Source organism: Carcharodon carcharias, chromosome 15, assembly GCF_017639515.1.
Source record: "Carcharodon carcharias isolate sCarCar2 chromosome 15, sCarCar2.pri, whole genome shotgun sequence".
NCBI classification, from domain to species: domain Eukaryota; kingdom Metazoa; phylum Chordata; class Chondrichthyes; order Lamniformes; family Lamnidae; genus Carcharodon; species Carcharodon carcharias.
The window spans coordinates 21,925,025-21,950,594 of NC_054481.1; the positions used below are offsets into that span (position 1 = coordinate 21,925,025).

Genomic DNA, 25,570 nt, shown 5'->3' on the forward strand with positions numbered 1-25,570 from the left:
GCAGATATTCTGGTGAGTTTTTCAAATGCAGCATGAAAGCAACTTCGGCACAAGAACCACAAGAGTTGTGTTGGGAAATGCCCATTGCTTGGGTATATAGAATAATGTCCACTTTTATTTATATAGTGCCTTTAACACAATGAAACATCCCTAGGCTCTCACAGAGGTATTATATGAAACTAAGCTGCAAAGGAAATATCAGGTCAACTGGTAGCTTTTAAGAAGTGCCTTATAGGAGGAAAGTGAGGTAGACAGACGGGGTGATGTAGCCTGAGAATTCCAGAGCTTGATTCCCAGACAACTGAAGGCACAGTCACCATATGAACATATGAAATAGGAGCGGAAGTAGGCCATTCGGCCTCTCGAGCCTGCTGTGCCATTCAATAAGATCATGGCTGATTTGTTTGTGTTTTGAGTTCCACATTCCCATCTACTCCCGATAACCTTTGATTCCCTTGCCTAACAAGAATCTACCTCTGCCTTAAAAATATTCAGTGACCCTGTCTCCACCGCCTTCTGAGGCAGAGAGTTCCAAAGTCGCACAACCCTCTGAGAGAAAATTTTACTCCTCAAAAATATTTTGGAGGGTTTAGGGGCTTGAGGAGATTACAGAGGTGGTGAGGGGCGGGGCCATAGAGGGACTTGAAAATGAGGGACAGAATTTTAAGAAAACTAGCACTAGGCTGCCTGGTTGTCCTGTTTGAAATGGTAGAAGGGGTGGAGCTACCCCCTCGTATTTGTTTTCAAAAATAACAACAACTTGGCTTTATATAGCACCTTTGGCATAGCAAAACAGCCCAAGGTGCTTACAGGCGGTGATCAAACAAAATTTGATGTCAATACTCGTGAGGAGATATTAGGACAGGTGACCTAAAGCTGGGTCCAGGAGGGAGGTTTTAAGGAGCATCTTAAAGGAGGAAAGAGAGGCAAAATCTATTGATCACTGTTAGGCTGTAGGGCAACCGATCACATTTCCAACACATATGGGTAAAAATTCGAACTGGCAATCTTTGCGGACAACTGCTCATCCTAAGTTCTCACATGGGCAGTTTTTACTCAGGTGTTAACCCTTTCCTTTAAAAAATATTACAGGTTAAAGCCTACAGCAGTGTAGCTTTGAGCATGTTAGGTGCTTGTGTGTAAAGGTCAGCACCTTTGTATTTATTGAGCTATCTGTAGACACCGTTGCATTAACAACTTAAATTTCACAAGTTAACTCTAACACTATTCAATCAAGGAGAGTTCTGTATTTTGGCTGCGAGGTCAATTTATTTTGCTCTGTAGTAATATCTGTATCGTCTCCAGTTTTCACTTGCCTTTTTCAGTTATAACAATGCATGGCAGCACTCAAAAGACATCCAGTAATTATAGGAGATTTTCTCTTTAAGTTTGCGAGGCTATTCTGAAAAGTACCATGCTTTTAATTGCAACACAAATAAGCCGCAATAAAACAACTATTATTTTAAAAGGGTTCATCCTTAGTCTGTAGAATTTCCAATTTTATTGCTGATTGGCCTCACTGCTGTTCAGCGGTACTGCAGTTGTAGTGGTTATGTTACTGGACCAGCATTCCAGAGGCTTGAACTAATAATCCAGGGAATGTGAGTTCAAATCCTGCCAGGGCAGTTTGAGAATTTGAATTGAGTTTAAAAAGTGACCACGAAGCTGTCAGATTGCCATTTAAAAACCTGGCTGGTTCACTAATGCCCTTTATGGAGGGAAATCTGCCGTTCTTACCTGGTGTTGACTTCAGTCCCACGTCAACATAGTTGACTCTTAACTGTTCTCTGAACAGGCCCAGCAAAACACTGAGCTCTGTGGTTGGAGAATAAGGTCCACTACCACCACCTTCAAAGGGCAAATAGGGGTTAGGCAATAAATATGAACCTTTCCAAGAATGAATGATTTCTTTGCTTGAAGAAGTATGTTTTGTCCCTTGCCCATTTAATTGCCACCATTATGTGTACTAGTGGTGAGGTCTACCTTCAGAAAATAGGTTCTGCAACAGCCTAATTTATTTCTGTAAATTCGAAAGGAGAGTCAGTAAAAGGAGAGACAGTTATGATAATCTTGCACTAACATAGCCAGCATGTGAAAGGTAATATGATATATTTATTATTCGTAGAGCTTTCACAAATTAATTTCAAAGAATAAGCAGTATACTTGTTAATTTTAGTGGTTTTTACATATGACCATAGGGCTTGTATATCCAACCAAGATCTTATACTGTGAGACCCAGTGGAGAGTCTCTTGTCAAGGAAATGGAGTCAAGCTATGAAGGAAGAGCACACAGGTCCTGACAGCCCTGTGGAGAAAGAAAAATAAGAACTTGCATTGAGATAGCACCTTTCACAACCTCAGGATGTCCCGAAGCACTTCACAGTCTATTAAATACTTTTTATGTGTTATCACTGTTGTAATGCGATAATGACCAGATAATCTGTTTTCATGTTACTCATTGAGGGATAGATATTGGCCAGGGCACTGGGGAGAACTCCTCTGCACTGCTTCAAAAATAGGTGCCTTGGAATTTTCTATGTCCATTTGAAGGGGCAATCAAGGCCGCAGTGTAACAACTCACATGAAAGGCGGCACCTGTGACAGTGCAGCAATCCCTCAGTGCTGCCCTGGAGTATCAGCCCTGATTTTGTGCTGATGGGTCTGGAGTAGGATTCGATACTATGACCTTCTGACTCAGAGGCGATATTGGTATCCACTGAATGAAGCCTGGCTTCGTCAGTGTTTGTTTTTTTAAAAACAGAGTGAAGGTCAATTGTTATATGTTGCTAATCAGTGCATCACTGAAGCACATGAGGATATCTTCTTCATATATAAATTTTGAATCAAACATCAACGACAGATATGTAAGGCAAGAGATCTTGTCTTGTCCTGGGCCAATTACTTGGCTATGCTTGACTATGATTAGTAGAAATTCCTGTTGCTTTTAACATGATATTTCTGTCCATCTTCATTTCAGAAGTGAAACGTGCCCCACCCCCTGTGTCTCCTAAACCAATCCTACCTCCCCCTCTGACTCCACCCAAACCCATCAAACCTCACACCATTCTTCAGTCCCTGAGTGCAGGCCCAACCCCTGTCCCCTCTCCTGCCAAGCAACCAACTATTAAAGCAGCAAGCACACCAGCATCTCTGTGTTCGAGCCCAGCTAAACCGATCACCGGAGGCCAGCCACAACAGGTCCCCATCAAGCCGCCGAGGTCCTCAATAGCTGGGTCTTCCACAGAGATGGCCACGACAGAAGTAGCACAACTGAAGCTGGAGGAAACCAGCGCCTCATTGGCAGCAGCTTTACAGGCCGTGGAGGAGAAGATTAAACATGACGAGGGCCAGGAAGCAGAGTAAGTTGATTGATTTTGTTCTGCCATGCATGAGAGTGATGCACTGAAGTTGACAAACTTTGAGTCCAGCTCATGAATCAGACTAACATAGAATGAAAGAAATGGACAGTGGCCAATCGGCCCATCATGTCTTCTCCAGCCGACAAGTAGCCATCCATCCTAATCCTAATTTCCAGCTCTTGCATGATGCATTGTCTTTAAGATGAGTAGGTTATGGCACTTCAAGAGCATATCAAGTACTTTTTAAATGATATGGGGTTTTCTGCCTCTACCACTGGTCACCAGTTTGTTGGGGCTGAGGGATCTGAGTTGCACGCTTGTTTTGGGATGGCTGAGTTGGTCCAATAGACAGAGTTGATCAGCAGGCAGTTCTTAGGTGGAACACATTCTGTTTATTTACACTTGTGTGCTTTCAACTCAAACCCTATCTCTACACTGCTGACTACCGAGGTAGCCTGCGCTACTCTGCTATTGGATTCCAAGCTCATGTGATCTTTCATTATAATATTCTTCTTAAAGGTATATTACACATCAGGTTACCACAATCACCCTTTCAGCTCTCATTCATAAGTTCCAGCTCCCCTCTACCCTCTGGATGAAAAGATTTTCCCTCGAATCCCCTCCAAACTCCTCCCTTGAACCCAAAATCTTTGCTCCCTGGTTATTGATCGCTCTACTCGGGGGGGATAGGGCCTTCTTATCTACCCACTCTAGACCCCTCATAATTTTATACACTCCAGCTAAATCTCCCCAGAGCCTTTGCTGTTCTAAAGAAAAAACCCCAGCCTGTCCAGTCTTGCTCTCCAAGGATCCTATGTGGAAACGCTCTGGGCAGGATCATTGTTTAGCAACTACAGCACCAGACTGCACATTATTTAGTACAAAATCTGAGCTCTCATTCAGGGGACAGAATCTTATGTAGGTGATGGTGGGGTTGGGCGGGGCAAGGTAGGTGGAGGTGGAGGGTGGGGTCTTAGCCACGAGCTGGAAGCTGACTAGAGCCCTCTGTCACCTGGGAAGGCTCCACTGAGGCATCTAACAGGCCAGCGATGGGCTTCCCCCGTGATCAAGGACCTGATTGTGTGTGTGTGTGTTGGTGGGGGGGTGTGGGTGGTGGCAAAAGCTCTGTCCACTGAGAGCACCGAGAGCTGCCGGCCAATCAGAGGCTGGCAGCTATAGTGGGTGGCTGCTGCTGGTATGACACCCACCCAAGGTCTCAGATTATCCCTGAACCCCAGGCCAGAGATGAGTGATGGCAGGAGAGGAGTCATGGTGTGGGGGTCAAGGGAGGTCAGCAGGGTAGTGGGTGGCACTCAGCAGGACCCCCCTCCCAGTTCTGGGTCCCTCCACTAGGCACTGAGTGCCTTTGAACAAGGAACCCCGGGGAGCCTGCAAACAACCCCACACAGGTTTGCCTATCATTACCCCGTCATGGCGAGACACCCACCCGCTGCTGGGTGAATACCAGTTATCAGGTGAGACCCTTAAGTGGGCATTAATTGGTCCCACTACAGACTTAATCGCGGTGGAAGCAGGAAGGTGACGAGGTCCCCATCTGCCACCCTCCTGCCCGATTAAATGCCCTTCCACCACCGAAGTCACCACAAGGGGAGGGCACAAGTTTCTGCCCAGTAAAGCTGCAAGTATGGTTGGTGTAAATGGAGAGACGCAAAATAAGCTGCACAAATGCAGTATTCTGAAGTTGGGGGTGAGGAAACATTGTTGAAGGAAAGTAGAGAGAGATTTACTCGACATCCTGCCTGTACCATTCACAATCTGGATGTGCTTGGCATTGAAACTGGGTTCAAAAGGTGGAAGAGTGTTCCTTCCTGCATCACTGATAATAGAGTCATAGAGCAGTGCAGCACAGAAGGAGGCCAGCGAGTCTGTGCTGGCTGTTTCCCTCACAAAAAGTCCTTGCTTTCACATAATTTGGAGCATAATTATTGGAAATAGTAAAGTAGACATTAGGAGAAGCTGGAGTACAAAAGTTAGTTCAACGGGAGAGATGCTCTTTTCTATCTTAAAGAGGACATACAACATAGATGCAGACCATCCTGGCATTTATGTTCCGTTCAAGCCTTCACTAGCCTCTCCTCATCCATTTCTATCCAGCAAGCCTATATTCCCTCCTCCCTCATCTGTTTATCTAAATTCCTTTTAAAAGCTTCTATGCCATTCATTTCAACCATTCCTTGTGGTAACAGGTTCCACATTCTCACCTCTCTGTGGGTAAAGAAGTTTCTCCTGAACTCATTATTGGATTTCTTGGTGACTATCTTGACAGCCTCTAGTTTTGCCCTTCCTCACAAGTGGAAATATTCTCTCTGTGTCTACCCCACCAAAACCTTTCATAATTTTAAAGATCTCAATCTTTAAAGCAACCCCTCAGCCCCCTCTTTCCAAGAGAAAAGAGACCAAACTTGCAGAAGCTAAAGCAGATCTTCCTTGAGTTGATTGCTGGAAAACTAGCAGAGGGAGACACAGGGAAAACAGGGAGGAGGGAGGATTCCGCAAAATCCTTGGCCAACTGGCTGGACAATCTCCCATCTCCTCCCTAATGAGGATTCCTTCCACTGTACATATGCAGAGAAGATGCACTGAGGAAAATTGGACTTCTTGATGGTTTCACACAGGTGGGTGGTAGAGAGCTTCCGATAGAAAATCTAGCCCAACACTGGCATACACTGGTACAACAACAACTTACATGTATATAATGCCATTAATAAAGTAAAATATCTTCAGGCACTTAACAGGAGCGTTGGCAAACAAAATTTGACAGCCAGCGCCACAAAAAGGGGATGTTAGGGAAGATGGCCTAAGGCCTGGTCCAAGAGGTTAAGTTTTAAGGAGCATCTTAAAGAAGGTGAGGGAGAGACAGAGGAGCTTAGGGAGGAATTCGAGAGCTTGGGGCACGGCTGCTATTGGGGGGGGGCGATGAAAATTGGGGATGTGCAAGAAGCCAGAATTCAGTTATGATGGGGAGATAGTGGCTGTTCAATGAACTATCGCATGGGTAACAAAGCAATGTAAACCAGGATGGACCCAGGTTCGATGTTTAGCTTTGCATTGAGTTGCTGATGGTAAGGCCTCTGTGATTGACCTCAACTCTAACGGCTTGAGGAGTGGAGTGAATGAAGGGTTCATGCTCCTATCCAGTGACTTGTTTGGAACAGCGAAATGACTTGACCTCCTCTCTAGTGACTGCCAGGATTGAATAACACACTGTCAAGGTTCAGAGACCAATGAGCAAGGTATTGGATGGCATTCAATGCCATACAACCATGCTGCAGCAAGGAATCAGGAGATGGGGATGGGGTGGGGGGTGGTGGGGGGAGGCGGCGTGTGGGGAGGGTGCATAGGGAGAAGAAGGGAGTGGGGGGCAGGGGTAGGGGAGGCAAGTGAGGAAAGAGAGGCCTAGTCCCGCTGATAAGGAAAGCATTTGTTTTTCGAAGAAAAGAGGAAGGATTATGGTGTTGTAACTTAATGACAGAAAAAGGCCCCCCTAAAAATGTTTGCTGGCTTTTCGAAAGACTCTAAAGGGGAGTAAATTTATAAACTTAGAATTAATAACTGAGGCAGAGTGTATCTCCAGGGTTTGACTGCCTTGATAAATAGGCTTTCCGTTTTTCAATTGCTCATACAGATGAAGTGTATTGGCCTTTCTCTCCACAGGGCTACATCTGAAGTAAAGAGCACAGGCAGCATTCTAGATGACATTGGCAGTATGTTTGATGACTTGGCTGACCAACTGGATGCCATGTTAGAATGAAGGAGAAGCATTAACGGCAAGAAAACCTCAGGACTCAAAGTGGGCACAGTGATCTTTAAAATCCTATCCAGACCAGTCTCGGACACAATTTCCCTCCATGAACCCATTTGTTTTTTCGGTTTGCACAATTGAAGGAAAAACAAACACACAAAAAAAATCCCAATTAGATTACCTCAGGATCTTGTTGTACGAAGATCTGCTGGATTGAATTTACCGACACCATCTTTCAACCAAAACAATAACAAAAGGCTAATGATTTGGGATCTGCAGCAGACAGAGATGATGCGAGGTTGAATTGTTATAATATAGATCCGAGATCTTGCAAACGGGAGGGTGTTTAAACTCTTAGAATATTTTTTTTTTAAAAAAGGTGTTAATGTGAGATGTATATGTACACTGTAAGCATGAGAAATAAGATAGGTTTGTAAACATTCATCACAGATGATGGAAATTGTGCATAAGGACATGGTTTAATTGTGACACTAAATTTCAAGCTTTTTTTATCCCCCCCTGGTTGCAATGATAATCACAGTGGCTATTGGGATTTGGGATGGGCTGTTTTATGTTGCTTTCTGTTTAATAGTATTAGTAATTCTGTCAGTCAGAGGTGATACAGAGATTAGAAACAGAAAATTGCTGGAAATGCTCAGCATCCGTGGAGAGAGAAACCGTGTTAACGTTTCAAGTCAATGTCTTATCGTCAGAACTGGCACAGGTGATACTGCGGTACTTGAGGGGCTAGAGGAAGGAACGATGCTTCTATAACGACACTCAACTGGTCAAGGAGGAATCAGCAGTTGACAGTTTCACAGAGGGAGTGAGCCACTGTATGATTTAGTGGGTAAATGCAACACGCAATTGACTCAGGAATAAGGGCAGGGCTGGGTAAGAGTACTATTCAGTCAGGTTTCCTGCTCCTGATCACTACCCAGTGACTCCTGTTGGAAACTGTCCATCTAGCACCCCTGAGGGAATAATTATGGTTAACAGTAATGCCTGTTGCAGTGGAACAGACTGCTGCTATTCACTGTCCAGATTCCCAATTGAAGAATGACCAGTTGAATGGGTGCCGGAGGACTTTTGAACAACGACCAGTGAGTCAGCATCTTCAGGGAAGGACGAAGATCACAAAGCAAGGTGCAATAATCTAAAACAACAGCATTGAAATGAGTAATAATTCACTGCCTATCTATCATGTTATTTAATTGGAACTTAATGTTTTGTTTGGGAGGGAGAGAGGATAAAACAAATTCAAAAGTGAATATAAAATATAATATTCTCAACTCAGCTCATTGCAATCGAAAAATAATTTGATTTAAGCTACACATGAAAAAGAAACAGAGACATTGAAAACTAACTTTCAGTGACAAAGAACAAGGATTGACAAAATGTCAGTCAAACCTTTTGCCACGTCCTTATGAAAGGGGGATTGAGGTGCATAAAGTTGGGTTGAATGACGCCAACATCTATCAATATATTTTGAATGAAATTGTTCATTGGGGGGCGAAATGTTGCTGAGCTTCATTCAGTTGGAATGTGGTAATTTCCATTCACTCTAATAATTAGTGAAATCCTTTGTAATTATCGGTGGGTTTTTTTGCACATGATTTTGTCGAGTTTAAAAATGAATAATCCTGAATTTCATCCTCTTGCATATTTTGTCACACGCCTAAAATATGCTTGTAAATGCTGTAAAGGTGCAGGTTGTAAGGGAGCAGTTTTAATTCCAAATGATTTTATTGCTGTGGATCTTGTTACATGCTCAGTAAGCAGCATAACTTTAAGAAAGATAGAGGTTGCACTTATATAGTGTTTTGCACAATCTCAGGCCATCCCAAAGTGCTTTACAGGCATTTAAGTATATTTGAAATGTAGTCACTGGTGTAATGTCGGAAATGTGGCTGCCATATTTGCACACAGCAAGCTCCCACAAACCACAATGAGACAAATTACCAGATCACCTCTTTTTAATGGTTGGATGAAGGAGACGTATTGGTCAGGGCACCAGGGAGAACACCCCTCAAAATAATGCCTTGGGCTCTTTTATATTCACATGAGAGGGCAGACAGCACCTTGCACCGTGGTTTAACATCTCATCACAAAGACAGTACAGCTGAAATCTTCAAATCTTTGGAGTGGGACTTGACTTAGAGGCCAGAGCAACACCCACTGAGCCAAGGATGGTGCATGGTGATAAATGACCAGTCAATCTGGTTTAGTGATGGATTGAGAGATAAATATTGTTTGGGATATAAGGAGAACTCTCCAGCTCTTCAGTGAACGGTGCCATCGGATCTTTAACATCCACCTCAGTGGGCAGATGAGGCGTTAGTTTAACTTCTTATCTGGAACACATCATTGCTGACAATGCAGCACCCCCCCTCATACTGCACTGGGAGTGTCAGCATCGAGTACTCCACCTGAGTGAGATTCTGCACCGGGAAAACTTACTTTATAGGGAGCTATGGAATGGATGGACATTGATTCTGTGTCCTAAGTACTGCGGACCGGTTTGTTTAATTCTCATGCTATCGGTGTCAAATGTTGCTGCTTCCTTTAAACCTGATTGAGATTCATGGGGCTCATTTCCTAGTAAGGCAGATTATCCTTAAGTAGTTGAAACCGGGAGAGGTTTGCAAGCTCAGTCACTGCCAGAGAAGCTGAATTGCCTAAGGTAATGGTTTTAGTTTTGCCAAAGCAAAGATGAGCAGAGCTCACCCATTTTCCCTCAGCAGAGTAAAAAGCACTAAACGGGGAAAAAAATGGTTAATTGCTTGGTTGTTTTTGGTGAATTCAAATCCTGTGCTTTATGTGCACTGTGATTTTGAAGCTGTTAGTTAATGCTTCTGACCATTCACCAGGTCATCTCAATATGTTGACATAGATTGGCCCATCTTTGAAAGGTGCTTGTGTCTTTTTTTTTGTAGTTTATTTCTACCAAGAGCCCCTCATTCACACAATTCAAACAATTCAATGTTTTAAGGACCTGGAAACCATCAAGCATTTTATACACTGACATAATATCCTTTTGTCTACTGTCAGGCCAAATACTGTAGGTTTTTCTAGTGAGATGTCTTTAGTTAGAATCACTTGTCTCCAAAACTGTAGTAACAAAGGCATGCTGACTCACAGGAAAGTGAAATGAAACCCAAACCAGATAGCCTATCTCCATCTTCCCCTTGTTCTGATTTCATTCCTGTGTGTGCTGGTACCTGCTCAATTGTCCTCGTCTGCAATATAGCAAGTTAAAAATGGAGACACACAAGACTTGTCGTATAGTCGCCTTCTTCTTTCTTATGGCTGATGTAGATGTAGAGCAACAACTATAATTTTACATTCAGGTGGTTAAGCCAGATAATTGTGTCGGGAGTGGCTGAGTTTATCGCTGGGATGTGTTGAGTCATTAGGTGTTCCATGACCTGTTCTAGGTGACAACAATCGCACACTGGAGCGATTTTAATTTTGCATTTGCGCACCGAGCATCCACAACTGCCTTGGTTTTGTGTGGTTGCATTAAGGGCACATCCAGTTGGGGCACCCTAAGTTTAACTCCATTTTCATCATAGTAGTTAAGGTCAGCAAATTATTCCTGGATCTTTGCCATACAACCACGATACTAAACTGTACTAAACATGTTGTCTGGCCTGTTTTTAAACTGAGAGGCTCAGGATTGACACTATGCAGGATGCAAACGGCATGGCAGAACAATACTCTCTGTTATTGCTATTCTCCACCTTTTAAAGGGTTAAGAACAAACAGAACATTTATGCACACACACACACACTTACTTAAATTCCCTGGTTTGGTTGTAAGCTCAAGGATCCTGAAGGGCTTTTGCACACGTTCTAATTACACCAGCTTTATTGGTTAGGCTATTTTGGAAGCTTAAAGAAGCTCAGCCAGTTAAGCAATTCCAGATGTGCATCTTCTGCCTCCCTGTGGCAGGTTTAGGTCATTGCAGAAATAGAAATTCATTACCATGAAGACAAACAAGTGAAGGCGTACTTAATGTTATTTATGAAGTGAAGCATTGGAATTTCCCATAAATGGAAATCTAATCCACATCATCCTTTTAGAAAGAAACAGAAAATGTTTAAAATATTTGCGAATGATCCTATTCACAGATGAGAGATTTTACTGACCCAAAATTCTATATTAAATTATATATTAAGGTGACTTACTCTAGCACAAGCTGAAGACTCCTGTAAAATTCTACTTTATTTTGAAGCCATTTTTAAATAAGATATATATAAATGATGTTTTTAGATTATCATTTTAATTTTGTTGATTTTATTTCCTTTGGTGTTTTCAATGTTGAAGCAAAAGCATTGTATGCATTTTTTTAAAAAATGAACAATGACGTGCCTTGTTTAAGTTGAAGATTTCTTTTGTCAATTGTTTTATGACATTAAGTTTTATTTTCAGTTTCACTTGTATGTGTGTTGGGGAGGAACACGCCTGTTGTAATATCAACTGTACAAACCGTGTATAGAGTCTGGTTTAACGCCTGAATTACAATGAATGCATCTATCTGCCTGTGGTTTGAAAAAAAAAAGTGTCAATTGTAATTCTCGGATTTGAGCTATTAATTGTCTTATATCGTGTCCAATGACCCAGTGTGTTTGTCACAGTTTTGAAATTTCTTCAAAGCCTGAAAAATAACCGATGTAAATTGTAAAAAAACAAAAAATTTAGAAAGCCCATAAAAAAAATTGTACGACTGTTATATTTTTATTAAGTTATGAAACCGTATTGTATTTTCATTATGTAAAGCTATGCATCTTGACGCTTCATGCTATTCTGTGCTCTATTGAAAGTGATTAATGTTGTTAGGTGTGTTGTGCTGTTCGAAGAGGATTCCATTTCTTGTCAGTTTTATCTACAAGAAGCAACTTCGATCTTACAGAGAGTTGGAAGAAGAGAAAATTGTCCACTTAATGTATTCTGGGAAGCCAGTTTATTTTTATCTTTGAAAAAAAAGGGACTACGTTTTCAGTGGAAATCCTCCAGTGTCAGGCTGCAAAATGTGTATGTCCTGTTGAACTCTGCCAATGACTGTATCATAACCAACATGACAGGCATGTGGCAGTGTTGTGCTTGACTGATTGCATTTACTGCCATTGGCTCTAAATAAATGTTAAAAAAAAGTTATTTTGCCTATTTTTCCCTTTATTTTAATCTTTAATAACTTACCCTTAACGGAAGAAAGGCTTGCATGTATATAGCACCTTTTATGGGCACAGGTCATCTCAAAGCACTTTACGCTAGTGAGCTACTTTTTGACATTTAGTCAAAGCTGTAATGTAGGAAATCAGGCAGACAATTTGCATGCAGAAAGCTCCCACAAACAGCAATGAGATAATGATCAGATGATCCGTTTTTGTGATCTTGATTGAAGAATAAATGTTGGCCAAGTCACTGGGGAGAACTCCCAGCCCTTTCTTTTTAAAAAAGATGCCATCAGGTCACTTACATTCACCTCAAGAGGGCAGACAAGATTTAGCATCTCATCGAAAGGATGGCACCGCTGACAGTGCAACACTCCCTCAGCACTGCACTGTAATGTAAGGCTAGATTTTGGTGTTCAAGTCAGCGGACTTGAATCCATAACCTTTTGACCCAGAGGTGAGAGTGCTACCAACCGAGCCATGACGGACAATAAGGAGAAACTGTTTCTGCTAGCAGGCAGGTCGGTAACTTGAGGACCACAGATTTAAGGTCACTGGCAAAGGAACTAGAAGTGACATGTGGTGAATTCTTTTATGCAGCGAGTTCTGATCTGGAATGTACTGCCTGGATGGATGGTGAAAGCAGATTCAATCATAATTTTTAAAAGGTAATTGGATAAATTCTTCAAGGGGAGAAAATTGCAAGGCTATGGGAGTGGGTTCATTCGATAGTTTTTTTGAAAGAGCTGGCACAGATGGCTTCCATCTTTACTGCAAGCTTCCATGTTAATTGGAACAAACACAATGTAGTGCTGTGCATTGCATTCATAAAACAATACAAGGGATATCTCCAACCCAACAATGTACTAATTAAGGGGTTATCTGTACAGCAGTAACCTAGTCAACAGCGATCAGCCCGACGTCTGAATGGGGAGATCCTGCCTGGGCCAACCTGTTTGAATTCTTTTGAGGAAGTGACCTCCCAAACAGACTCTGAGAAGGCCTGGGGCAATGGTATAAATTCCAAAATAACATTTGACAAAGTTCACCATGAAAGACTTTTTGTTAAACTCAGATCTTCAGAAGATTCAGGGTCAATGTCTGGAATGGCTAAGAAATTGGCTGAAGGATTGTAAACAATGGGTGCTTGTTGGAGGTATCATATTGAGGCAAGAGGAAGTATCGAACTGCATACCCTAGGGTTCGGCAATTTCCAATTGGCATCAATGACCTGGAGTCAGAATCGCAATGCAAATTGCAGCTAGCATCAATGGCAGCTCAGAAATGGTGGAATAAGCTTGACAAAATACATAAGTGGGCAGAATAATGGCTGATGAAGTTGAATGTAGGCAAGTGGAAAATTGGAGGAAAGATGGGTGCCATGCACAACTCCATGAATGATACAGAGATAGTTAAGAATGAAGTTGGAAATCTTAGCAGGCTTGATGATCAAAATGTTTGCCCAATGCAGAGCAGCTATCAACAAAGTGAAGAGAAGGTTGAACTACAGGAGCGAAAACATTAGAGTAAATGATCAGAATGTACAGAGCATTGCTCAGATTGCACCTCGAGTACTATGTCCATTCTAGTTGCCAAGAAACAAAGGAGACATTCGATAAGCACTTGATAAGAGCCATGAGGGTTAATCCCTGATGTCAAGGGTTATGAGGACACATGAGAGATATTTTCACCTGGAAAGGAGACATCTGACAGGTGATTATATAGAAACGTGGAAGCTGGTTACCGACATGGAAAAGGTGAAACCAGAATATTAGTTTAAATTAGATCTGGGAATCAGGCAGGAAGGCACAGGTTCAGAGTGGTAAATGGTAAATTTAGAACTAGTATCAACAACAACAACTTGCATTTATATTGCAACTTAACACAGTAAAATATCCCAAGGTGCTTCAATGGAATACTATCAAACAAAATTCTGCACTCCCCCCACTCCCCCATCCCAGGCGCCTAAGGAGATATCAGGTGACCAAAACTTTTTCAAAAGGGGATGGGTTTTAGGCAGAATCTTAAAGAAGAGGGATGTAGAGAGGCATCAAAGGGAAGGAATTCCAGAGCTCAGGCAGCTGAAGGTATGGCTGCTGATTGAGTAAAAAAAGGAGCATCCCACAAGAGGGCAGCATTGGAGGAATGCAGACATGTTGTAGAACTGGAGGCGGTGATAGAGATTGGGAGGGCTGATGACATGGAGGGGTTTGAAAGCAAGCATGAGTGATCAGTGAAGTTCTTCTTCACACAGAGAGATCAATCTATGGAATGGAATTCCAGATAATGTAGTGGAGATAAACGCCTGGGAAACATTTAAGCCTCCTTCATCCAGATTTAACCTGTGAACTCCAGCTTGCCTGATGCAATTGACATACCTGTTGCTCAACATCGGTCCTACACCATTGTTCCCTGAAGATTGCTGTCAATTCTATGTTATTGGCCCCTACAGTTTGCTGTCCTATTGGTGCTCGTACACTGTTGCTGGCTGTCCCTCAGATGATGGGGGCAGGGGTTCACATCAGTAGCATGAAAGGGGCTGATAATGAATTGGCAGCCCATCTGACACTCAATTGGATATTGTTTTCCATTGACTTCAGTGGCAGAGAAAATCAGGTACATCATAAAGATGCCTAATCTGGTTGGAAATGTTCAGGTGGCATCATCACATATCCTCCCGTCTCCAACTTCCCCCCACTGCCATACTTTGTCCCCAACATGCCTCCCCTCCCTGTGCCCCGAAAGTGAACAAACTCTTCATTCTCAATTGGATGTTTCTTGATGCAGTCAAATCACCTTTTTTTTTAAAAAAAAACCCTGCCTAATGTTTTGGTAACTAATAAGCAAGAGTGTTCAAATAAATGTTCTTTTAAAAGCACAATTTTTAAATTTAATGCTCCTGTAATTTATTTCCTTGAGTTGCTCACAGTTGTGTCCTAGAGATTAACTCCTGGGGAGCCCAAGGCGTCCCTGGAGGGTTGGCAAGCTTAGGTGATTTGGTATCAGCCAATTTCGCCTTTTGGTTTAAATGGTTTTCACCCCAAACACCCGAGCACTGGAATCGAGGCTGACTGAGGGAGTGCCACGGTGTTGGAGGTCTTTTGAACGAAACGTTAAATTGAGGCCCCATCTGCTTTCTCAGCTGGACGGAAGAGATTCCGTGGCACTGTCTGGAAGGATTGCCACACTGAGCACTATGTCATTGAGAAGGAACCTCTGCTGCATACCATGCTGTGCGTGTTATGACAACATGAAGGCACCTATCACTCACAAAGGATTGTGCGAACACATTGTGGGTTCATTTACGAAGAACAGACACATGCGAACAATACACATGGATAGAAGGCTTAAGGATATCAGAGCCGCAGGGCTGTGTGCCTGTGTTCTGCTCCAGGGTGAAATGAAACATGAGGCTGGATCTAGTGTCAAGTGGATCTAATGTCCTGGTGCATGAATCACAAAAGGTAGGCACAGCAAGTAATTAGGAAAGCTAGTAGGATGCTTTCATTTAGTATGAGGGGAACTGATTACAAAAGCATGGAGGTTATGCTTCAGTTGTACAGGGCACTGGTGAGACCACATCTGCAGTATTGTGTACAGTATTGGTCTCCCTATTTAAGGAAAGATGTAAATACATTAGAAGCAGTTCAGAGAAGGTCCAGATGATTTGTGTCCCAGACTGCTGAGGGAGGCAAGGGAGGAGATCGCAGGGGCTCTGACCCAAATTTTTAATTCCTCTCTGGCCACGGGGGAGGTGCCAGAGGACCAGAGAACAGCTAATGTGGTTCCGCTATTTAAGAAAGGTTGTAGAACTAAGCCAGGGAGCTACAGGCCAGTGAGTCTCACGTCAGTGGTAGGGAAACTATTGGAGAAAATTCTGAAGGAGAGAATCTATCTCCACTTGGAGAGGCAAGGTTTGATCAGGGATAGTCAGCATGGCTTTGTCAGAGGGAGGTCACACCTAACAAATTTGATTGAATTTTTTGAGGAGCTGATCAGATGTGTAGATGAAGGTAGTGCAGTTGATGTAGTTTATATGGATTTCAGCAAAGACTTTGACAAGGTCCCACATGGGAGACTTATAAAGAGGGCAAATGCACATTGGATACAGGGTAATTTGATAAGGTGGATTCAAAATTGACTTAGTTGTAGGAGACAGAGGGTGATGACAGGAGGATGCTTTAGTGACTGCAAGCCAGTGTCCAGTGGCGTACCACAGGGATCTGTGTGGGGTCCCCTATTATTCGTCATTTATATAAACAACATAGATGACTATGTGGGTGGTAGGATTAATACATTTGCGGATGACACAAAGATTGGCCAGGTGGTTAACAGTGAGGTTGAGTGTCTTGGGCTACAGGAAGGTATAAACGGGATGGTCAAATGGCCAAATGGAATTTAACCCTGAAAAGTGAGAGGTGATACACCTTGGAAGGAGTAATTTGACAAGGAAGTATTCAATGAACAGCATGACACTCGGAAGTTCTGAGGAACAAAGGGACCTTGGCGTGTGTGTCCATAGATCTCTGAAAGTGGAGGGGCATGTTAGTGGGGTGGTGAAAAAGGCATATGGGATACTTGCCTTTATCAATCAAGACATGGATTACAAAAGTAGAGAGGTCATGTTGGAATTGTATAGAACCTTGGTGAGGCCACAGCTGGAGTATTGTGTGCAGTTCTGGTCACCACATTATAGGAAGGATGTGATTGCACTGGAGGGAGTGCAAAGGAGATTCACCAGGATGTTGCCTGGGATGAAACATTTAATTTATAAAGAGAGGTTGGATAGACTTGGGTTGTTTTCGTTGGGGCAGAGAAGACTAAGGGGCGACCTGATTGAGGTGTACAAGATTATGAGGGGCATGGACAGGGTGGATAGGGAGCAGCTAGTTCAAGGTGAGGGGCAGGAGGTTTAGGGGGGGATCTGAGGAAAAACTTTTTTTACCCAGAGGGTGGTGACGGTCTGGAATGCGCTGCCTGAGAGGTTGGTGGAATTGGGTTGCCTCACATCCTTTAAGAAGTGCCTGGATGAACACTTGGCACATCATAACATTCAAGGCTATGGGCCAAGTGCTGGTAAATAGGATTAGGTAGATAGGTCAGGTGTTTCTCACATGTCGGTGCAGACTCGATGGGCCAAAGGGCCTCTTCTGCACTAGACCAATACCAGGAATGGGTGGGTTGTTTTATGAGGAAAGGTTGGACAGACTAGGCTTGTATCTGCTGGAGTTTAGAAGAGTAAGAGGTGACTTGATTGAAGCCTTTAAGATCCTGAGGGGTCTTGTCAAGGTGTTTCCTCTTGTGCAAGAATCTAGAACTAGGGATAGCTGTTTAAAATAAGGAGTCGCTTGTTTAAGGTGAGAGATGAGGAGAAATTTTTTCTCAGAGGGCAGTGACTCTGAAGCCCTCTTTCTCAAAAGGTGATGTAGGCAAAGTCTTTGAATATTTTTATAAGCCAAAGCTAGAAAGATTAACAAGGGGCTGAAAGGTTATCGGGGGTAGGCAGGAATGTGGGGTTGAGGTTACAATCAGATTAGCCATGATCTTATTGAAAGGCAGAGCAGACTCGAAGGGCTGAATGGCCTACTCCTGCACCTAATTCACATGTTCTTATCACATGACACACTTCCCTTTAAGGGATTGTAGTGTTCCATCACTTTAAGGCATATTACAATATTCTCCCCAGAGTCCTGTTCAATATTTATCCCTCAGCCAGCATCACTAAACCAGATCAGGTCATTATCACAAAAGTATTTGTGGGAGCTTGCTGTGTGCAAATTGATTGCTTCGATTCCCACAACAATGACTATACTTCAGAAATACTTCATTGGCTATAAAGCACTTGGTCACATCTTGAGGTTGGGAAAAGTGCTATATAAATGAAAGCCTTTCTTTCATGATGCTCGAGTGAGCTGTTGTGCTTCATGACTTCTTATTTGGAAAAATAATGTGTGTTTCTTGCAGACCATGTGACACATCACAGGATACACATTCAGGCCAAGATGCCATTGTTTTGAATTTGCCCTGTCCAAGATTTTCTCCTAACCCAATTTTGCAGGTCCGGGTAAAAATGCTGAGTTTAAAAATTTTGTTTTGGATCACTATTTGAGTCAAGAACCTCATAAAATAAATACTGCCAGTGCTATCAAGCTGGAATTCAGTAAGGACAATATACCTGTGCAAAACAAATGAACCTGGGGGTGTTACCATAGTAAGTTTTATTAATGCTGCCACCTGGCAGGTACTACTCATACTAACATTATAACACCATCATTGAGTATATTTTTATTCCAATTCCATAAGGTTTACTCAGCTATAGGCCCAAATCAATCTGGAATTATAAGGGCTGCAATGCCTCATGTCAACAATATTCTACATTAACACAAATACTCTGCTTGATTTGTTTGGTTGCATACTCAGCTCTGAATTGGAGGAGTGAGGATTCAAGCCTCCTCTAGGCTTTTAGCTCTTAACCGTCTGATTTGAGAACACTGAGAAAGTGCAACATGGTTGGTGGGTCCTGTCCTGATAAATGGAATGGATGAATCCTGGTCCCATCTTATAACCTGGGTGGATGTTAAAGATCCAACACCACAATTTGAAGAAAAGCAGAGACCTTTAGTACTTTGGCCAACATTCCTCTCTCAAACCAAAAGAAAAATCTAGATTAACTGATCATTTACCTCAATACTGCTTGTGGGACCTGTGTGTGCATAGTTGTGCTTATGGTCCTTTGTGGACTGCAGTTAATTATCTATGTTCCTGCTTAACATTCCATCATCTCAGGACATTCAAAAGTGCTTTAGGTACAATTAAATATTTTTGAAATGCAGTCAGTCAGTCATTGTTGTAATGAATCTCAAGTCACACACTATCCAAATTTGGACACATGACAGCCATTCCTTCATCATTGCTGGGTCAAAGTCCTGGAACTCCTTGCCAAACCACATTGCGGGAGCACCTTCACCCAGTGGATTGCAGCAGCTCAAGAAAACAGCTCACCACTGCCTTCTCAAATATGGGTAACAAATATTAGCCTCATCGCTGATGCCCACACATTCTGGACCATGCCTCAGTATCACACTGGACAACAGAATGATACCTGAACTTGGCTGTTCATTCCAACCACAAGTTTTATCAGAAACATTATAAGCATGAACTACTGTTAGAAATTGGGATGAAACAAAAGCAAAGCCTTGCAGAGCTCACTGCCCAAGCACATTGTTATTACCTACGTCATATGCAACTTGTTTTACACATGAAAATTGAAACTTACTGCAGAAAATCGAAATTACTCTGACAACCAATTTATGATAGTCAGTGTGGCGTGCTTGCGTGTACTGGCAACTATATATATTAATACACAGGGTCCTGTTCTTTGCAGACAGAAAGAACACATACACACATTGCGCCTGTTTCAGCTAAACAAAATAAGTGATAGCTTTCGCTGGTTCATTGTCCTGACCAGAATCAAGCTGCCTGATTTATATTTCAAGTAATGCTCGTCAGTTAACTGTCAATCATCATTAACTGGTACATTCTCCATGGCAAAATCTCTACCAATCAGAGTCCATTTGCCAATCAATCAGCACTCTCTTCTCATACAATATAAAGGTGTTGCTTCCCCTGACATTGGTATTCTTGCAATTGTCCTGATGAGTGCAAGACGAAAAGCTTCGACAAAATGTTTTTTTTCAGCAATGCTTGAGTTCTGTACCACCAAATTGAAACTCGGTGAGCAGCCCAGGGCCCATCCAGTACATTATAATCCAGAATACAGGAACCAGCCAAAAAGTGTGTTGTGATGAGGGTGTATGTTGTGATGAGGGTGCACATTATAATTAAGGTCCCTTGACACCCAAAGTCACAGCTGTGTAACCTTAATTTTTGTTGCTGTTGCAGAGATGCAAACACAGATGTTCAGAAAGGAGACTTGGCTGGGAAGAGAGATCAAGAGAAGAAAATGCAGAGCAGAATTAACAATATCAGGGTAACAAAGATGCAAAGGAAAAATGAGACAAAGAATATGTATGCTTAAAAAATAAAATTGGTGACTGTGGGAGTGGAAAAATCCAAGATTTACTATAGGGAGAGGTTGGGGGAACAACTGGAGGCTAGGGTGGAGGTGAATGCTGTTGATCTGATCTTGGAAGCTAGTGAAAAAATTCAATCTTATTTGATTGTATATTTTGAGCAGTCTTTCTTGCAGTTATTTTTTATTGACTTCTATTCTGTAAAATATCAGGTTTGCTTTGAAAGATGCTTTCATAAAGCATAAGCACCCCGAAGCACTTTACAGCCTAAGAAGTATTTTTGATGTGTAATGTAGAAAACAGGGCAGCCATTTTACGCCAAGCAAACTCCCACAATGTGATAATGACTGGATCGTCTGTTTTACTCATGTGGGATTAAGTCTTGGCTTTGCTCTCTACATTACAGCTGGGTCAATACCTTCTCAATGTTTTTTATATTGCTCCTGCCTCTGCTACACAGTGACAAAGATCTGATTTTCACACCAGGTCCAAGTTTGGCACCCAATTTTGGCATCTTACTCATTCCTTATTCTTTAAAAAGGTCCCCATTTGCCTTCTTGGGTGGACATAAAAGATCCCATGGCATTATTCCATGAAAAGCAGGGGAATTCTCCCCAGTGACCTGGTTACTATTTATCCCTCAACCTAACATCACTAAAACAGGATAATCATTTATCAGATTACTGTCTGTGCTCAAACTGATGGCCACATTTCCCTACATCACCATCGTGACTGTACATCAACAGTTGACTGCGAAGCACTTTGGGACTATTGAGGTTGTGAAAGACACTATTAAAATAATTAATATAGACAATAGAAAATAAGGACTTGTGGTGCAGTGGGTAGTATCAGAAGCTCAGTGTTCGAGTCCCATTCTGGGAATTGATGGCCACGGGAGGGGAGTTCATAACGTGGTTAAACAGGTTGATTATCAACCTGCAAATCCTTCCAATATGCCTATGACAGGCAGTAAAAGCAGAGTCTCCTGGTCAGCCAGAACCAGCAGAAGGTAACAGCAAACCACTGCAGTACCTTGCCAAGCATGACCATGGGTCAACATATGGAAGTCCGTGGTTGCCAATGCCCTGATAGGGCATGGTGGCTGAAGAGAGAGACAGTAGAAATATCAGCAGGCTATTTGGTTGGGGTAAAAACAAAAAACTGCGGATGCTGTAAATCCAAAACAAAAACAGAATTACCTGGAAAAACTCAGGCGGTCTGGCAGCATCGGTGGAGTGACTTTCCAGGACTGTCACTGACCTCATCTCCTCTGGAGATCTTCCTCCCACAGCTTCCAACCTGATAGTCGCCCAACCTCGGACGGCCCGCTTCTACCTCCTACCCAAAATCCACAAATAGAACTGGCCTGGTAGACCGATCGTGTCAGTTTGGTCCTGCCCCACGGAACTCATTTCTCGTTATCTTGACTCCTTTCTCTCTCCCCTTGTCCAGTCCCTTCCCACCTACATCCGTGATTCCTCTGACACCTTACATCACATCAACAATTTCCAGTTCCCTGGCCCCAACCGCTTCCTCTTCACCATGGAAGTCCAATCCCTCTACACCTCCATCCCCCACCAGGATGGTCTGAGGGCCCTTAGCTTCTTCCTCGAACAGAGGCCTGAACAATCCCCATCCACCACTACTCTCCTCCGTCTGGCTGAACTTGTTCTCACACTGAACAATTTCTCCTTCAACTCCTCTCACTTCCTCCAAATAAAAGGTGTGGCTATGGGTACCCACATGGGCCCCAGCTATGCCTGTTTCTTTATGGGGTATGTGGAACATTCCTTGTTCCAGTCCTACTCCAGCCCCCTTCCACAACTCTTTCTCCGGTACATCGATGATTACTTCGGTGCTGCTTCATGCTCTCGGCGGGACTTGGAAAAATTTATTAATTTTGCTTCCAATCTCCACCCCTCCATCATTTTCACGTGGTCCATCTCTGACATCTCCCTTCCCTTCCTTGACCTCTCTGTCTCAATCTCTGGTGATAGACTGTCCACCAATATCCATTACAAGCCTACCGACTCCCACAGCTACCTCGACTACAGCTCCTCACACCCCGCTTCCTGTAAGGACTCCATCCCATTCTCTCAGTTCCTTCGCCTCCGTCACATCTGTTCTGATGATGCTACCTTCAAAAACAGTTCCTCTGACATGTCCTCCTTCTTCCTTAACCAAGGTTTTCCACCCACGGTCGTTGACAGGGCCCTCAACCGTGTCTGGCCCATCTCCCGCACATCCGCCCTCACGCCTTCTCCTCCCTCCCAGAAACATGATAGGGTCCCCCTTGTCCTCACTTATCACCCCACCAGCCTCCGCATTCAAAGGATCATCCTCCACCATTTCCGCCAACTCCAGCATGATGCCACCACCAAACACATCTTCCCTTCACCCCCCCCCGGCGGCATTCCTTAGGGATCGTTCCCTCCGGGTCACCCTGGTCCACTCCTCCATCGCCCGCTACTCCTCAACCCGCACCTATGGCACCTCCCCATGCCCACGCAAAAGATGCAACACCTGCCCCTTCACTTCTTCTCTCCTCACCGTCCAAGGGCCCAAACACTCCTTTCAAGTGAAGCAGCATTTCACTTGCATTTCCCCCAACTTAGTCTACTGCATTCGTTGCTCCCAATGCGGTCTCCTCTACATTGGAGAGACCAAACATAAACTGGGCGACCGCTTTGCAGAACACCTGCGGTCTGTGTGCAAGAATGACCCAAACCTCCCTGTCAATTGCCATTTTAACACTACACTCTGCTTTCTTGCCCACATGTCCGTCCTTGGCTTGCTGCATTGTTCCAGTGAAGCCCAACGCAAACCGGAGGAACAGCACCTCATCTTCCGACTAGGCACTTTACAGCCTTCCAGACTGAATATTGAATTCAACAACTTTAGATCTTGAACTCCCTCCTCCATCCCCACCACCCTTCTGTTTCTTCCCCCTTCCTTTTGTTTTTTCCCCATAATTTATATAGATTTTTCCTTTCCCACCTATTTCTATTATTTTTAAATCTTTTATGCCCCCCCACCCCCACCAGAGCTGTATCTTGAGTGCCCTACCATCCATTCTTAATTAGCACATTCGTTTAGATAATATCACCAACTTCAACACCTGTGTTCTTTTGTCTGTGACATCTTTTATCTGTTCCTATCACTGTTTGCTTGTCCCTACAACCACAGCACCCCCCTCCACTTCTCTCCCCCCACCCAACCCCCACCCCACCCCCACCCCACCCCCCCCCCCGCCCCCTTAAACCAGTTTATATTTCACCCCTCTCCTTGGATTCACCCAGTTCTGTTGAAGGGTCATGAGGACTCGAAACGTCAACTCTTTTCTCTCCGCCGATGCTGCCAGACCTGCTGAGATTTTCCCAGGTAATTCTGTTCTTATTTGGTTGGGGCATGGGGTGGGGAGAAAGAAGGCAATGGCAAACCACAATTCGTATTCCACCTGACATACATTACCCTGGAGGATTGACTGGATAGTGATCAGAAGAGAGACTATTTTTGTCCTCCCAAGCAGAGGCTAATTATAACATTGCCTACAGCAATCCTAGCGCAAATGGGTTAACAGCACAGGCCAGGGTTCAAATCTGGGGCTTTTATGATTCAGAAAATGTTGTCTCATTTTGAGTTCAGCTTAATCCAAGGGTAGCTGTGTGAGACAATGCTAAACAAGTGAACTCTAGCTATGGATGTTGAGCCTCTAAGATGGACCATAAGTTTAAGGGGTATTTTTTTAAAATCACATTGTTATCAAGAAGGTCAATGTATAGATCCCTTTTTTCAAAGCAGGAATTGGGGCTGTTCCAATAGGGAGCTGCAGAGGAGAAAAGTCAGAGCCATGAACATAAGTTCTTATGGTCTGAGAATGACACTATCGATTGGAAAAACAAAGACCTGCCAGTGACTCTGCTGCTTACCTCTGTTCAATGGAAACTCACATTGCCAATTACTGATGATGTCCAGGAGATGCAGTTGTTCAGAAAAGCTGATGGATGTAGAATGAATAAAAGATTCACAGGCACACCATTTACTTCTTACAGAAATACAATCGTCAGAGGTGGGGAGGGGCAATGGCGTAGCGGTACTGTCGCTGGACTAGTAATCCAGAGAACCAGGGTAATCCTGAATCCCAATTTGATTCCTGGGATTCGAATCCTGCCACGGCAGATGATGAATCCAATAAAAATCTGGAATTAAAAGTCTAATGATGACCATGAAATCATTCTTGTAAAAACCCATCTGGTTCACTAATGTCCTTTCCTTCCTTTAGGAAAGGAAACCTGCCATCCTTACCTGGTCTAACCTACCTGTGACATGCATTGCCACAGAAATGTGGTTGACTCTTAAATGCCCTCTGAAATGGCCTAGTAAGGCACCCAGTTGCATCAAACTGCTACAAACCTAGGCACCGGAAATGACAACAGCCTGTCAACCCTGCAAAGTCCTCCGTATTAACATCTGGGGGCGAGTGCCAAAATTGGGAGAGCTGCCTTACAGACTAGTCGAGCAACAGTCTGACAGATAATGTCCTAGACACCACCTTCACCATCCCAGGGTATGCCCTGTCCCACCCCATGAAGTTTCGTGGCATCAGGTCAAACATGGGCAAGGAAACCTCCTGCTGATTACCACGGACCACCCCCCCCCCCAAAATACTTGACCTCATCCTCACCAACCTGCCTGCCGCAGATGCATCTGTCCATGACAGTATTGGTAAGAGTGACCATCGCACAGTCATTATGGAGTCGAAGTTCCACCTTCACATTGAGGATACCCTCCGTGTTGTGTGGCACTACCACCTTGCTAAATATCCTCATCCTCAATGATGGTGGAGCCCAGCACATCAGTGCAAAGGATAAGGCTGAAGCATTTGCTTCAATCTTCAGCTAGAAGCTCCTCTCAGCCCCCTCCAGAGGTCCCCAGCATCACAGATGTCCATCTTCAGCCAATTCAATTCACTTCATGTGATATCAAAAAACAGCTGAAGGCACTGGATAGTGCAAAGGCTATGGGCCCTGACAATATTCCAGCAATATTAATGTACACTTGTGCTCCAGAACTTGCTGTGCCCCTAGCCAAGTTGTTCCAGTACTGCTACAACCCTGGTATCTACCCGGCTATGTGGAAAATTGCCGAGGTATGTCCTGTATACAAAAAAAGGGACAAATTTAAAGCGGCCAATTACCACCCCATCAGTCTACTCTCGATCATCAGTAAAGCGATGGA

At 43.5% G+C, this 25,570-nt stretch overlaps 1 protein-coding gene across 1 annotated transcript in view; it reads left to right on the top strand.

The window, feature by feature from the left end:
• The window catches only part of caskin1 (CASK interacting protein 1), a 651,886-nt gene extending 639,604 nt beyond the window's left edge, over positions 1-12,282 (top strand). Inside the window, exons 21-22 of the mRNA XM_041206678.1 lie at positions 2,978-3,359; positions 7,035-12,282. Coding sequence (XP_041062612.1) covers positions 2,978-3,359; positions 7,035-7,131 — 479 coding nt within the window. The 3' untranslated portion in view covers positions 7,132-12,282. The remainder of the gene's footprint in view (positions 1-2,977; positions 3,360-7,034) is intronic.
• The last annotated feature ends 13,288 nt before the right edge of the window (positions 12,283-25,570 follow it).